The 16,088-nt window shown below is 45.8% G+C and overlaps 1 protein-coding gene across 1 annotated transcript in view; it reads right to left on the bottom strand.

Moving 5' to 3' along the window:
- The window catches only part of IGHMBP2 (immunoglobulin mu binding protein 2), a 34,380-nt gene that overhangs the window by 13,356 nt on the left and 4,936 nt on the right, over window positions 1–16,088 (bottom strand). Inside the window, exons 5-8 of the mRNA XM_021401310.1 lie at window positions 10,829–10,992; window positions 10,213–10,413; window positions 6,615–6,762; window positions 4,095–4,269 (exon numbers count right to left, since the gene is read on the bottom strand). Coding sequence (XP_021256985.1) covers window positions 4,095–4,269; window positions 6,615–6,762; window positions 10,213–10,413; window positions 10,829–10,992 — 688 coding nt within the window. The remainder of the gene's footprint in view (window positions 1–4,094; window positions 4,270–6,614; window positions 6,763–10,212; window positions 10,414–10,828; window positions 10,993–16,088) is intronic.

The following is a 16,088-nucleotide window of genomic DNA, read 5'->3' as shown; positions in this document are numbered from 1 at the left end:
TGCTGGGAAGAGCAAAGCTGTGGCACGCACCTTGATCGATAAAGCCGGTGCTCTTACTCCGGCAGCAATTAAACACAAGGCCAGAGTTCAGATGTCTAAAGGAAAGAGCTAATCATTTCTAAAGGCATTTATCTGAAAAGTAATCGGATTGCTCGAAAGAAGTTGTTCTAATTAATCAAGATTTGTTAGCTTTTGCATTTCATTAGGGGGGCTGTTGTGGCAGATTCCGTTGGTTGCTCCGGCTGGGCCTCGCCACACATCCTCTCCATCACAAATCTGCTGGGGGCTTTCAGTAGACAACCACAGAGCTTGAAAGAAAAGCCCTTGTCTTTGAGCAATGCACAGTTTTGCTTTCCACCAGCATGACACGTGCCCTGCAGGTTGCAGGTTTCTTCCACGGGGCACATGCTCTGCATGGATGGATGACTCCAGGTCGGTGCGTGCCTGATGAGCACCCACTCTAATTTCTGTACGTACAGCTAATTCCTACCACTGCACCCATCTACAGTTAGTATCTACGGGACTGTTCTCACGGTTTCTCTATTCAGTTTCACATCTACTTAACTTTAGGAAGGGCACGGACTGACACAATGTCTGAACATCGCTAAGGTTTCTGGTCCAAAAGGGATTAAGAGTTGGGAGCTGACCTAACAACGGACTTCCCTGCAAACAGCTTATTCTAAGCCACAACCATAGGAAGTAAGGAGCAAAAAGAGTGTCTCTGATGGAGAAAGAGGACATTAGGATCACCTGTGATCTTAATGATGCAAACTAGTGGCAGCTTTCCCCTGTAAAGTCAAATCGACTCAAAATTGATGGAGAGACCAGGAGGTCTGCAGCAGATGGGTCCTACCAAACAAGAGCTCTTAGCTGTCAGCTCCATGATGCAGCACCAGTAAAGGCTCCTGGCAACAACCAGCACAAGAGAGGGCAGAAGAAAGCAGCTGGCAGGTGGCGTAATGTTTTCTGTGCTCATCTGAAAAAAAATCTGCTTCATTTCAAAGAGCAGCCAAAGCTGACATCAGCTCGAGCGTTGGAGCCACTCACCCATAGTAACAGGATTGGTGTTTTTCTACTGCATTTTGCCCTTACTCTGACAGTCTTGGGAAAAGTATGTCTCTGCCTTGGGACCACAGTGAGTGTCTGGTGTTTTCATTCACTCCAAGCTTCTGACCTTGTAAAGACAGCACGGCTGTGGCAGGAGCTCTGGGCCCAAAATATGAACGAGTGAATGCAGCGCTTAGAAAACCGAAGTAAAGCGAAGTTCTTGCATTAGAAGGACTAGATTGCAAATTTCTTTTTGTTAGTGTGCAGAAACTGACTCCAAAAAGTAGCTGGCATGTTATTCAAGGAGCTCTTTTTGACCGAGCATCTGACTCCAAATCAAACCAGACTCCAACCTAATGTAAGAAAGCAGGGATCTACAGAGCCAAGCTTGCTCTAGTCTCCACCTAGCCCCTGACTGCCCCTTTTCAACCCAAGGTCAGTAACACCTCAGTCCACCCAGCACACACTGCAGCCTGTCTCCAGCTCTCCAGCCCTGGTCAACCATCTGAAGATGAGAATTTTTCATTTCCAACTTACAGATGGGGAAAAGCTGGGCACAGAGACAGAGCCTGCAGGCTCACGGTAAATGAGCAGCAAGACAAGAAGGGTGGGGGTTCCAGACAGGCATTTTTGTGCAGTTCACCAACCCAGACAGCGAAGGAGCGTGCTTGTCACTTGCCAACATCTGCCAAACAAAAGCCTTCATGTATCAGACAATAGCAAAAATCAGACCTTTGTCTCCACGATGATGCAGCACCTTGATGTTATTTGTAGCATCTCGCAGGTACCTGCTGGGAGCTGCTGCCTCCCTTGGACGTTTCATTTCCCTTGCTCAAAATTCAAGGGAGGTCATAGATCTGTATCTGGCTAATTATTTTTTGGAAGCAGGGGAAAGTTTATGAAGTCAGCCCTATTTCTCAGCCCTATTTCTCTGCTTGTGCACAATGCCAGTTCAGTCATTCCAGACCAAGAGCTAGATAAACACACATACATTGATATTTTAAACTACTGGGAAGCTCCCAAGCACTACATGGAGCATCCCCTCAAAGCACAGGCAATTTACACTAGCCACAGCTCTGCTCCACAAACTAATTGTTCTTGAAGTTACGCATACTGCAAAGTTTTCTAATTACTGCTGTGTATGTGATAACGTGGTGCAGTATCTCAGTGGGCCAACTCCCACATTAATATGTTAAATGAACAAATGCAGAGCCACAGAGGCAGAATTTAATAAGGGAAAGAGGAGACTTGGATTAATTTGAGCATAAACCTGATTTCCCTCCACACAGCTCGCAGTCAAAGAGGAGGTAAACCAAGGCCACTGTTCTTGCCAGGTGGGAGGAAACCTCATGGAGAAAAACAGAATTTTTTTCTTAAAAACAAATATTTTAAGCTCTAAATGTCAGCACTAGTCAATGAGACCAGAATTTCCTTCTCTGTTTTGCCTTCTGTTTGCTTCCCATTTTACTAACTCCAATGGCTGCTATGCACTGTTTTAAACTTGTTTTTTTTTTTTAACAACTTGTCCAACCACTCTGAAAATTGCAGTGTAAAACAGAGAGAAAATCAAGTGCTGATAAACAAGCAGAATGAAAAAAAAAATCTCTCTGCTGATGACACATCTCTCAGGAATAACATCTGCTAAAATACACACGATTTTGAGTAATCCAGCATTAGAGCATAACACAAGTACACTTTCTCACTAAAGAAACAAACGAGCAACTCAGGCTCAACATGCTGAATTCTCTGGAGCTGAGGACGTTTCAGATGACTGATGGGAGGATGCAGACAGGCACGCTGAAAGCAGCCATCAATCCCCCAGCTACCAGCCAGCATTCTGTCATCTCACGCTGTTCACCTCACCTATCCTTTGTATAAAGCCCACCAGGTCTCCACACCATGACAAGCCTTTTGAGCACCTGTCCATGACGCTGTGGATGTTCCCAGTGTGACAGATCTTCCTGAAACATCGTTTGGCATGATAGGACAAGGGGGAATGGTTTTAAACTAAAGGAGGGGAAATTCAGATTAGATGTCGGGGGAAGTTCTTTACTGAGGGAGGGGTGAGGTGCTGGAACAGGCTGCCCAGAGAGGCTGTGGATGCTCCGTCCCTGGAGGTGTTCAAGGCCAGGTTGGATGGGGCCCTGGGCAATCTGATCTAGTACTTGATTCAGGGATTGGCAGCCCTGCCTGTGGTGGGGGGGGACTGGAACCTAATGATCTTTGAGGTCCCTTCCAACCCAAGCCATTCTATCATTCTGCCTGCACTTTCTGCCTTGCTGTGCTCATTGCACTCATACTCCCTGTCTGTCCTACTTTTTGTGCACAGGATCTTCTCCACTGTGGACGCACAAGCCTTAATTACATGTGGAATGTGGGCAAACAGCAATTTTTGGAGAAGGCAGGAATCTAGCCGCTGGATCACGCCCCCGATGCAGCTTAGAGTGCCTAGGCAAAACAGGTATGGGTAAGTTTCAAAGGCTGACATCTCCCTGTCAAGGTGTGAGCTAGTACTCCCACTACAAACACCTGGAACTGGTACAGAGTTGTCTTCAGTTTCTGGGGTTTGCTTTAGCACCTCTATCAAGGCAGCCCTCCTAAACTCATTCCTACAGAACTGGAGCTGACGTGCAGGCTTCTGCAAGCCACATGTCTGCTCCTACACGGATGAAAGCCTCCTGAGCAGGGCTGAAGGCTGTTGGATTGCTCTTCTGTCTGCAAACTGAAAACACTTATAAATCCTTGAGCAGTTGCTCAGCAGGCAGTCATCAACACAAGAGGAAGACAACCATGCTGACTACATGTGCTTTACTGTGACATGAGTAGGCCAGCAGCGAGTAACACGACTGTCACATCCTGGTGCAATAAGAAAGCCTGCTCAGATGGAGGCACATTAAACTTTAAGCAGGGGCTATCAGTAAAACAGCTCTGACGTAATCCTGGCCGTGTGACCAAACCCAGCCCGTGGAAGACAATGCTTAATAAACTCGTGAATGAAATGTCTTGAAACCTGAGGCGTGAACCTGCGACTGCAGACCGCTCCTTACTTGTGGGAGATGATGGTGGGGGGAAGCTGCTTGTGGTCCCCAGCCAGGATGCACTTTGGAGCTTTCAGCAGAGGTATCCAGCAGCTGGCCTCCAGGGCCTGGGCACACTCATCTATCACCACCAGATCAAAGTAATTTTCAGGCAGCAGCTTCAGCGGGCCATCAGAGGAAGCACCTAATAAAGGAGAAAGTGCACAGCTTAGCAGGAAGGCACATGAGCAAGCAACACGTTTTTAAAACAAGTCCTAATGCTTTAATTGTGATTGAGGGAGACAGGTAAGATAACGTTTCTCTGCAGATATGTAAAAATTCAGCTCTGTGGTCCATGACAAATAAATATGCATTTACATGTACAGGTCAGAACTGTTTTTGCTGATAGGAGTTGGACTTGATGATCCAAGTCCCTTGGATCCCTTCCAGCTCGGGATATTCTATGATTTGTTTGCCCCTTTTTTTGCTCTGGCATCTGGGGCCAGAAGCTTCCAAGCATCTCTGAAACAAGTGAAACACAGACGATAAACAGAACAATATGCTCAAAATACTTCACCAGAGCAGAAGCAGAGCAAAAGCACTAACGAACACCCACCTTCCTTCTGCCCTCACATGCAAACAAAACTTCCCAGCAACAAAAACTGCAAGGATGACAGACCTGAGATTGGCTGATCTACTGAGGGACGCCCCAAGGGAAATGAGCAGTGGAGACCCACACTCCTCACTCCTGCTCAACTCCTGTGCTCCACGGCCCTTCCTCATGGGAGTAGGGGGGAAATCAGAAAAGGCTATAGTCAGACAGCTGAGACAGAAACTGTTTTTTCTACATCGAAAGTCCATTTGTAACGCTGACCAAACAACACTTACACAGATCCTGCTGTAATCCTGACATGAAACGATATTGATCCATGCATTGATCAGAGCTGCAAGTTTCACAGGGGCTGCAAAAGAAAATGATGCAGAAGCCAGGTGCCAGACACCCAGATTTTAGTCACTGCATTCATAGAGATGACTTTTTCAAAAGCTCCCATGCTACTGCAACGTAGCTCTGAAATCAGCACTGATTAGGAATGATTTTGCTTTGACACTGCAAACCCTGCTGCCTCTACAGCTTTAGTTCAGTTCAGATGCTAGACTTTGTCAACTGAGATGCTGTTTTCCTTACAAATAATTTCCAGCCTATATGAGTCCCCTGCGGCAACAAGAGGCACACAGCTTGAACCTGACCTTTTTTCCTACCATGCTGCAGGTGGAAGGAAAAGAAAGAACCAGAAAGGTTCTCTCTGTCTAAGCAAGCCTGTCCCATTGTGGCACACAGCTCTGCAGACAGTTTCCTTTCCCTCCGGGCCTACAGCCCGACTTATTGAACTCCCATTAACTAAAGGTCGCTGCTGTCCCTCTGCGTTGCCATGATTAAATTCTCCCTCTGCTGAACCTAGCAACAGAGCAATGTGGCGTGCATCAATAATTCCCATCAAACTAGATGGTTTCTGACAAATACCAAGATGATTTAACAGAGGAAAACACAAAGTCCAACTCCTTTGTTTTTCCACCACCTTTTGTTGAAACAGAATTGCACAGACCTCCAGACTTGCTAGCAAGCCCCAGAAGAAAAGCACATCTGATCAATGCAATGACTGGCGCAAAATACCAGTTTTATTCCAAAAAAGAAAGCTCCCTACATTCCTTTCAGGCAAAGCCACAAGAAGTGAGAGACCAATTCCCAGCAAATAATTCACCAGAGTGATTTTTCTTTAACCTTCATGTTAGTAAGTGTGACTGCCCCATGAGGTTCTTTTTTATGACCTCAAATTACTGATGTTTTTCTTCAGTGAATAATCTCTGAGCAACCAAATCTGAGGATTGCAAGTGGGCTCTGGAGTATTACACATCTGATCCAGAAAAGCACTTCAGGATGTGTTACATTTAAGCACTTCTGTTTCCCTTCAATTGCAAGGGTATTTATGACTTGCCTATTTGTAGTCGTGCCTCCATGTGGTGCCTGACCAATACCTGGAACAGTTCCCTAAATCCCATGTGCTTTCTTCCACTTGGGTGATTTACAAAACTAACCAGGCTCTGATCAGGCTATGGAAACATGTGTCGTATTCAATCAGCCATGGAAATTATCCAAGCAGGAAAGCTTGTGACTTATGAAATCAAGTAGCTTGTGACTTAAGAAATAAGTAGCAGTCTGTACACTTCCAATAGCACTGGAAGCTCAGATCCAGCTCAGAAATAACAAAGATGGGCCAACCTGGCTCCCACCAAAGGCTCTTCAAAGACCCATATGCTAAATTCATGAGGTCTTCTACACCTTCTCTTCATTTCAGAGTGGAACAGAAGAAACGCATGCTAGGATGTAAGCAGGGAGGATCTCGCTGCGCAGGAGTTTGACAGCATGCAGCAAACTTGCCTGACTCCCAGGAGCAGGAACTCTAAGGCTCCCTCCTGGCAGGATGCAGCATTGCATAGCTTACAGAAGACCTGACGAGGTAAAATATTGCAAAGAAAAAGAGGATTGTGCACCTGTATTTGTAGCAAGGACTACACTGGCATGGGTAAGGGCTGCAGTCATGGCAGTTTCTTCTCGTTCCTTCAGCTCCTTTCTCAGTGCCTTAATCTCGCTGAGAAAATGGCCCCGCTCTCCTTTGTCTTGAGCCCTTTTGGATTTTGCCTGTAAAAATGAAATATCGAGATAGAACAAAGAGGGATATGTTCAGCTTCTCAGAGAACCAAAGTAGACAGATTCAGCATGGCTCCTCTACGCTCACCACGACCCACTGGCTGACCAGAAGTGGCTCCACAAAACCCTTGGTTTCTCTTCCCTCTCCCAACCATCAAGCCCCATCTGCAATCAGCATTGCTTGAAATGTAACGAGGATGTCTGTAGCAGTAGAACCCCAGGCTCTAAGCATGAAGCAGCAGAAAGAGAATACCACTACCTATCACACCATCCGGGAGCATCAGGACTAGCACCATCAGTCATGGTCTAGACAGTGATTTCTCAGACTTAGCTGGCCCATACTTAAACTCTTCTGGCTGCACATTTTGATTGTCTTGAATTATGAACATGAAGGACTGTCGAAGAGGAACTCCTTGTCCTTAAATCCTGTGTTCAGCCCCCCTGCTCTGCTCTGTGCTTCTCCTGTGCCCAGCAGGGAGAGAAGGTCAGACAATTTGCTCAATACAGCAACAAAGTCCACGCACGAGCAAAAGTACTTCAGCACAAAGAGGGGAGTAAAATGTAACAGTGAGGGTTTTGTGCCTTTGCTGGGTGAGGAACATCACAAACACACTCCCTGCCTTGGTCTGCTCCTTGCTCATGGGAAGCAAAGACTCTTGGGCTCCAAGTGACCTTGAAGCGGGAGGGTCCCCCAAGCTGAGTGACCCACAGCCAGCCACAGCAGCAGCTCTGCATTTCTCAAGATGCATCTCTGAGCTGTTGTAAAAGATTCACAGCAGCATCTAGACAGGCTCATGGCTTTTTTTTAGCAAAGCCAATAAAATACATCTAAACCATCACCACTGGTTGCTAGCGCTACCCCAGTTACAGACCGGCAGCTATGATACAAGGGACACGCTATTGCTCACTGCAAGTCACCGTGAGAAAGCTGCCCACACTCTGAAGTGGAAATTTGGACTATTTCCTTGGAGGGAAGGCTGATGACATGAGTAACCTAAAAAGGGTACACACACAGGCTCTCATAAGCAGCTGAACCAAGGAGGCCTGATGGTTCTTATAACCATTTTCTGTATGGATGGGTTCTCTGGTCCCTACCACAGCTCAGCTCACATCACAGCATTCCCTCTAGGAAAGACATCCATCCATCTGCTTTGGTTATGCTTCTAGGTATTTAATATCTGTGTGGTCTTTGCATGTCAAGGGGAGTGAGGGGAGGGATCATGCAAGCATCTTTCCCTTAGGAGAGAGGATTGGCACCCACCCTCTCCTTTTGAGGGTGGGTGCCAATCCAGATACTCATTGAGCTGAAGGAACAAAATAGATCAGTGTCAGCTTCCTCTCTGTTAGGAACACAGGAAGATTAGAGAGCAAAATTGCTGGTGCCAGTACTGCCAAGTTTTGCGTCTGTTCTGCAAAAAACAACTAGTTAGAAAATTAACAACAGCAACTGGCCGGTGACATTAAGATCCAAACATCTGGCTGAATCCAGCCCAATCCAGCACTAACAGTCAACCCCAAGGACAATGCTTGGCTCACTGAGCCCACTCACTCCTTGTTAGGGCATCACAGGTGCCAGTAGGCTCTAATCTGCATTGCTTGGGCTCCCACACTTCACCATTTGGTCTAGGAGCTGCATTTAAAGCCAGACCTTGCTTCTCTGGCTAGGCTATAGGGCTTGACTTGTGCACTCAGTTTGATTTGGGCTGGCTTTCTTCTGGGGTTGGTTGTAGGTCTGTCTAACTGTGTGTCTGGTGACCTGAACTGCCACCTGCTGTTCCTCAATGCCACTGAAGCCATCTGCCTTTTTTTCCTCAAGCAATGTGGGATTACAGCCTTGTTGGTGCAAACCATATCCAGAGGTTGATGTACTGGAGTGCTCCCAGCCTGAACAGGCTAGAAAAAAAAGGTGGACAGAAAATGTGCATAAAGAGTAGGGATTTTCATGTATGCTACTAGTCTCTCTAAGGCTGAAGGTAGTAGAGAAAGAAAGAGAAGAGTCAAAATGGGGAGTGAGCAAAGGAAGAAACGATTAAATGAGCAATTAGTTTCTCCCTTTCAGTTTCTCCTAAGGATTAGAGAGATGAGACAGGGCCTCAGAGGTGAGCTGCCCCTTTCCTAGAGAGGGAAAGAGAATTTGACAGATCAGGTGCCTCTTCTGTGAAAAACCTGGCTGTGGCAGTGCGAAGCACAACTACACAAGCTGAACTGCGGTGGTACGTTGTCAGCTCCTGCTTTTTTTTTTTTTTTTGCCTGGTATTTTAGAGTGGATTAAGTGGATCGACAACAACAAAGTTTAAAATAATAAAAAAAAAAATCCTGCTTATAGCTGTGACTACAACAGGGTCTCTATCCCAGGAGATAAGTGTATTCTTGTCATGAACCTGCCTCCCAGCTATGAGTCCAGCCTCAACCGGCTATTGGATGCCCTCTCTTACCCTTACACGAAAAGTGCAAGAATAATTTGTCAAGTGACTTCTCTGCTCAAACAGTAAATATGCTTGAAGACAGCAATGAGAAAAGCTAGATGATGCATAATCACATTTGGGGAAAATTGAAGTTGCTGCCACAGCAGTGGCTGCAGATTAATGTTCATGGAGCTGAAAGCCAGATTCAGCCTCCATCATTCAAAAAATAAATAAATACATGCATGGTGCACTACTGAAGGGCAGAACAATATGCTTGGGCAAGTATGGCACAACACATGTAGGGGTATGAAGATGCTTTTCTGCGTGTCCCACTGAGACAAAGGACCTTGCCTAAGATGGAAGCATCTGAAGAATGGCTTTTGGACAATGTTACCACCAGCAAAATTCTAATTAGCATCAATGTCTGTTATCTCAAATAGAAGAGCTACTCTGTAAATTAAGTTTAAAAAAACAAATTAGGTTGTGAAAGAAGAAATTGAGGATGCATTTTTATAGCGTGTTCCACTTTTCTACTTGAGGTGGCTGAGAGTGGGAGGGAGTGTCAGGACAGCTAGATATCTCATCAGGAAGTGAATTAATGATGCAAATGCTTCCCTTCCTCTTCTGGTGAAGAGGACTGTGTGAACAATGCCAGACAGATAATCTGGAGAGCAGGGCACTGCAGCATCTCCCCATGGTGCAGCAGTAATGATTATGATTTTGCCACTTCAGTGAGGAATTTGGCTAGGAGGAGCTTTGCCCTCTGCTGGCTCTGCAGCAGAAAAAGATGAGCGCTGCTGGCCAGTGAACAAGGAGACTCAAGCACACTCCAGAATAGAGGCTGTCTCCATCAGATGCTTCTTTAGGCTGGAAGCATCCTCTAATTCTGATGGGCATGCTTGTGCCTTTTCTCCGAGGCCAAGCAGAGTGACTCCTCGCTTACGAAGTACCTTGCCTGGCTAACAGATTGGGTACTCCTAATGCAGAGAGATGGCATTCAGGTTACCCACGTGGGGCGTGTTGCAGGGACACGTACGAAGGCCTGGTCGATGTCCTTCCTGACATCTGCCACGATCTGGGCGTTGTCACTGCGGGCCAAGACTGCGTCCAAGGAATGCTGCTGGATGGGCTCCAGCAGGCGAGCGGGGTGCCCGAGCCGCAGGATGCGGGCTTTGTAGCCAGCCAGCCTTTCCACCAGGTTATCCACTGCCACGTTGGAAGGGGCACAGCACAGGACCTGTGAGGGGGGAGGGGAAAAAAAAACAACCAAGTGTTTGTTACTGCCACAAGCAAAGCACCGGAGCAACGATGCCCAAGCAACAGGATGGCACTCAGCAGAGAGGAGGAGATGAGAGCATGCAGCCAGCAGGAAGAAACCACTGGCATCTCCGCAGCCTCCAGACACCAATGGCAATTCTCAAATTCTCATCTTGGTTTGAAGCTCCAGTGCAGGGTCTTTTATAACTAGAAGCTTCAAAGCTCAGGTTTGCTATTTGCACCTCATTTCTGCTGGTAGGGAAAACTTCCCAGCCAGGCTCTGCAGTGTAACACAGCTGCTACTGGATCTGCTCCAGCTGCCATGAACCCCAATGAGTTTGCAAAATAAATCAAACATGGTTGCTACCACTGCATTCCTGCTGCTGATTACTCACTTTCAGGCCTTGCTGCACCGCTTGCAAGATGATCTCTACTATTGTTGTGGTCTTCCCTGTGCCAGGTGGTCCATGGACGATGGCAAGCTCCTTTTGTGCTAGTGAGAAGGAGACAGCCTCCCTCTGTGATGCATCCAGCGAGTCATTGTAGAGCTTTAAAGGCTCTGGGGAGACAGCAGGAGATTCACGTGGACCTCAGCCCAAGCACAAATCCATGAATACAAACCAAATGCTCTTGGTAGCTGGCCCAAATGTTTTTGATAATAACTTTCTTGGGGAGCAAGATACACTATATAGCACCCTCCAAAAGAACAGAAACTGGTAAAAGTAAGGATTGTTCTGCTTCTTGAACAAGCTATCCATACTGCATCAGTCTCTTCCCCACCCAGTTTCTCCTGCTCAGTGATGGTTTCAAAAGGAGCAAGCATTCGGCTGTGAACACAGCTGGTCTAGACTAACTTTTGGCAGTGTTTAAAGAGGCATTTTCTTGCCATAATACCAAACCTTGAGGTCAGGGAGGGTACTCTGGGGATATCTTGAAGGTGAGCATTCAACGAAAAGAGGGAAGAAAGTGGCTGACCTTGCAAATGAATTGTTGCTCTTCCAGTTAACAAACTCAACAAGTTGCTAGTGAAAAAGCAGTGGAACAAACTACAGTATCTGTGAACAAACAAAAGAAAACTCCACAGCTGTCCTATATTTACAGTGACTGAAAAGGAAGGCAGGAAATAGATATAAGCAGGCAGTATAAATGATTAGAACTTAAGTTAGTTTGGATTTCATGATCAGAAGGGAAAAAAGGGAAATGAATATGCAAATCTCATTACAAGAGAATTGGTTTCACTGCAAAAGATGGAATTCTCACGAGCCACTTTTTACGTCCCAGATTTATCTAATTTAAATCCATTATTTATTCTCATCTGACTTAATCCTGCTGCTAATCTCCTTGTTCATTATGGAAGTTAATTACAGCAGAGATGATGACTCATTACACTGAGGTTTACCGAAAATAATGTTCCCACGAAAGCTTATGTAAGACATATCTCTGGGCATCGTTCCCTGCAAGGCATCATCTGCTTTATCTCTACCTTTGCATTAGGGGCTTGATCAAAAGCTTAAAAGTTTCCTTTGGCTTCACACATGTTAACTTGTGTGCATCTCCTACGCAACCTTTGGCACTGACTTTTGGATCAGCACATCCAAGTGAGGTGTCCAGGTTAAACAAGCATAGCTATGTTAAGGATGCTGGTGGGGAAATAATTGTATTGTTTTCTGCCTCTTGCTTCGTTTTTTTTTTTTTGAGTTAGCCTTCCAGTGACTAAGAGAAGAACAGCAAGCACCCAGGGGGCAAGGAAAAAAAGAATAGCTTAAAAACTACAAGGCACTTCCCACAATGAGGAACAGCCGGGATGTAGGAGTCATTGATATTTCCTTGCTCAAAGAATGAGGTCAGAAAGAGGCTTCTCCACACACATGCACATCCTCTTCCCTCTCAGTCACACAGTGCCAGGAGCTGCTGGGAGGGCAAGCTGGGAAATGTGCCTCTTTTCTGGGCTGGGCACATTGCAAGGTTGTGGAGGAGGAGGGTGGCAAAGCTTCTTATGGGATGCTGCAGCTCCTCTAAACTCTCTTCCATCCACCAGCAGGCCTTTGAGCAGGCTCCTCTGAAGAAATGCAGTTAATCCACTCCAGCAGGCTGGCCCAAGTGCTCTTTACAAGCAATCAATCTAGGATTTGCCCAGGTAGTCCCAAAGGACAGCTATTAACCCAGCTGTAGCCCTGTGGCATCAAGTCTGCATTGATGTCTCCTGCTCTGCCCAGAGCTGTTCATCTCTTCCCTACAGTCTGTGGAGGGGACATATGCATGTATATATATATATATTATGTGTATATATATATATTTTTTTTTTTTTGGCTGAGTACCAGCATTTAAGGTGGAGGGAGAGGGTTGGACAGTTCCTCCTGAGTGTATGCTACCAAGTTTTCCAGAGTTGGAGAGTTCTCACATTTCAATGTACCTACTAAGGTATATTCCTCACTGCCTATGTGTAGGGGGCACCAAGAGGAAACCAAACCCCAAAATCAGCTCCGCTGCAGCCAGACACTGTTGGTTAAAACCCAGACAGGTAATTAAGCCTTAGACATGGAACTTTCCCTGCCTTCCTTATTAAGTATTTAATAGCTGTGTTGTCCAGACTGCTTAGTTTTCCCTGTAGATTTGGGGGGGCCTTTTCATGGCCCCCATAGTGACAAGAAGCATCATACAGCAGAGGGACAAGGAGCACTGAAGATTTCTGCAAGTGATGTAGCATGAGCTCAGTACATATGATACATTTTCCTACAAATCCCTGGTGCTTTCCCAGTCCTCTGCCTGCTGGGTTGGCTTTTTCTGGAGTTGCCTCTGCATGGGGTTAGGCCTGCAACAGGGAATTCTCTGTATGAAAAGGGATAGTGTGCATCTAGCCTGGTTGGCACTGTGGTGCGCAGCAGGCAGGGCAATGCTGGCCTCTGCTGGCTAGCAAAGCCTTTCTATACATTCACAACAACATATGGGTGCAGGAAGGCCTGCATATACAGTATGAGACAGCAGCTGTAGGCAGGGAAGGCTTTCTTGAAGGCTGTCAGTCTGAAAGTCCTAAATGATTCTGAGCCATGGGTGCAGGTTTAAGTGGAGGAGAGCTAAGCAAAGTATTTCTTATGTGCTTCTGGATTTTGCTTTCTATCGAACCTGATGAACGTAAACCCTACACAGTTCAGAGTTTGCCTTCTGGAAAGCCTGCTCTCCCACTTGGGATTACTCAGAAGGTAGCAAGGTAAAGTTTGGAAATGCTTTGTGGTGGGGATCAGTCCTATTCTTAGCTGCAGATCTCATCTACTCATTGATTATATATCGATGTGCTCCCTTTGATACTCCAGGTTGTTCTCCCTGGAGCCTGTCTAGTGTTTTGGTTTTTTTTTTGTTATGCCAAGAATATTTATTCTAAGTTGCATTTTTAAGTGTTTTGCAAGGACTTGGGCTCCACCACACAATGCTCAATCTACACCCAGTTCCAGCAACTAAGGAGAGATGAACAGCACAGAATAAGGGCACAACTCAGCAAATACAGCAGATAGTGGGCAGGATTTTCCAGATCCTGTAGGAAATAGCTGTGTGCAAATTAGCACCGTAGCAGTAACTCTGGAAGTCATCAGAAGCCGGGAGGAAAAAAGGGCACTAAATTCGTTTTTGTCATTATTACCATCCTGTGCATACTGGTGTTCTTTTAGCAAGGCAATATCATGCACTGGTCAGATGTCAGTAGCCACTAACTACTTTAAAACCACGTTTCAATTGGTTTTATCAGACTCCTTGTCCGTCTAATTAGTCCGTGACTGGATTTGGGCACCCTCCTGGGATGACACAGACTCCAATATAGATCCTCCAGGCACAGCATTTGGCAGCACATCCTCCCATGATATGCCAGGCAGCTGTGATCCACTCATGAGGAAATCACAACACAGCAGCATAAAAAACCAAGCAGCCAGAAGCTGTTTACCAGCTAGGCCAGAAAATTCTACCAGGCCAGTGTAACTCTATTTGGGTATCCCCTAAAGAGACCCTGCATAAACAAACAAACAAAAAAATATGCAGAAACTCTAATGTTTAAGAAGTTAGACTTGTAATTTTCTTCCCCCTCGCTTAAAAGTTAGATTTAGGATTCTGCTGCCCCCTGTATCACTTGCTGAAGCCTATTTTGCCCTTGGGAGAAAACTCTTGAATTACCTGAGCATGGAGCTGAGTGCTCATGCTTCCCATCGACCTTTTTAATTCTCAATTTCCTTTTAATCTGGTTTACACGTGGTCACAGAAGATAGTGACAAAGGATGCCTATCTAGCCCAGATGAGGCAGGGACCTTGTCTACTCTGAGCCTTTCTCTTTTTCTACACAAATGTCAGTGCTAGCTTTTTCTCTGGATGGTCTGCCTTTTGCAAACAATCCACACACTGCAAGTTCCTATACTATTTGCCGAACTATTTCCTGAGGTGTTCCCTATACCTAAGGACCTGCATGTGCTGTCTCACAGGTGTAAGAGACAGAATGTATCCAGCCAGATTGACCTTCTCTTCAACTCGGTGGAGGATGACAGTTGAAGGGACCATACAGGATCTGTTTATACTTAAAGTTATTATTATTTAATTGCTGGCTAGTATAGCATCTTTCTCATTAGTGAGAAAGGAGCTATAAAGTGAAAAGGTAAATGGAAGGCCTTTCAACCCTGCCAGAGCATTTTGCTCTTCTCAGGTGATATGCTGCCTTCTCATATTGCATCTCCTGCCTAACGTGGCTGAATGTTTCTATAAATCCATATTCTTGGTGATGGGGAGATGTAAAATTCATCTCTGCACTTCAGTTGGCGCATCTGAGCAATTCAATGTTTTTCTTCATTACAGAGGCAGCTCTGCCACCACAGGGAAAAGGCAGAGTTGAAGCTGCTAAGAAAATTAGTTCATTAATATTTAATTCTTCTACTTAATGTTAAAAACCTGAGTACACCAAAGTTCCTGGGTAGCCAGAGGCTAAGAGATTTGACTCGGACTAAGCTCAGTGTCAGATCTAGGGAGGTATGACTCACATTAGCATTAATTCTTCAGCCCTGGTGTATCATATCAGAAACCTAGCCTGAAGGTAATGGAAGTAAGTATGTGAAAGCGGTATAACGTTGTGGACAACTGAAGACAGTAATCAAGGTAACTGGAAAAACTGTAACAGCCTGTCCAGAGGGGAGGAAACCAAACACAGCCCTGGCCAGCAAGGAGACCAGGGATGGATGACGTAACTCATGGTACACTTTGGAGCAGTGAGCCGCTGGGCCTCAAGAGAGACTTCAGCTCTCTGCCCAGCTTACGTACAGAATGCCTGCCCGATCCTGCCAGGCAACTCGGTTTACCTTCTGCCTTCCTTCCCTGATGTTTGCAGGCCAGATGATATTTCCCTTCTGCCAACGGACAAAACTCAGTAACAGCTGCCAAGCCCTCGTATTTTGCTGATCAAAGGCTTTGCTTTCCCCATGGTTCCACTGAAAGTGTAGCTGTGTAATTTTATCTTTCATCTTTTGAAAACTCAAATCAAGTAAGATCTGAGTAAAAAGGGATTCTACTCCTACGCGGTCTTTTTTGGACAGCTGTTGGTAAAGCCAAGTTGTGAGGTTTTAAATATTTGACAATGAAACTAAAGCAGCCTGTGCATTTCCAACTTGACTGAATATAACCACAAGGCTG

This window comes from Numida meleagris, chromosome 6 (genome assembly GCF_002078875.1).
Source record: "Numida meleagris isolate 19003 breed g44 Domestic line chromosome 6, NumMel1.0, whole genome shotgun sequence".
Classification (NCBI taxonomy): domain Eukaryota; kingdom Metazoa; phylum Chordata; class Aves; order Galliformes; family Numididae; genus Numida; species Numida meleagris.
Note: the sequence above shows the minus strand (reverse complement) of the source record. Positions and strands in the feature narration are given on the sequence as shown.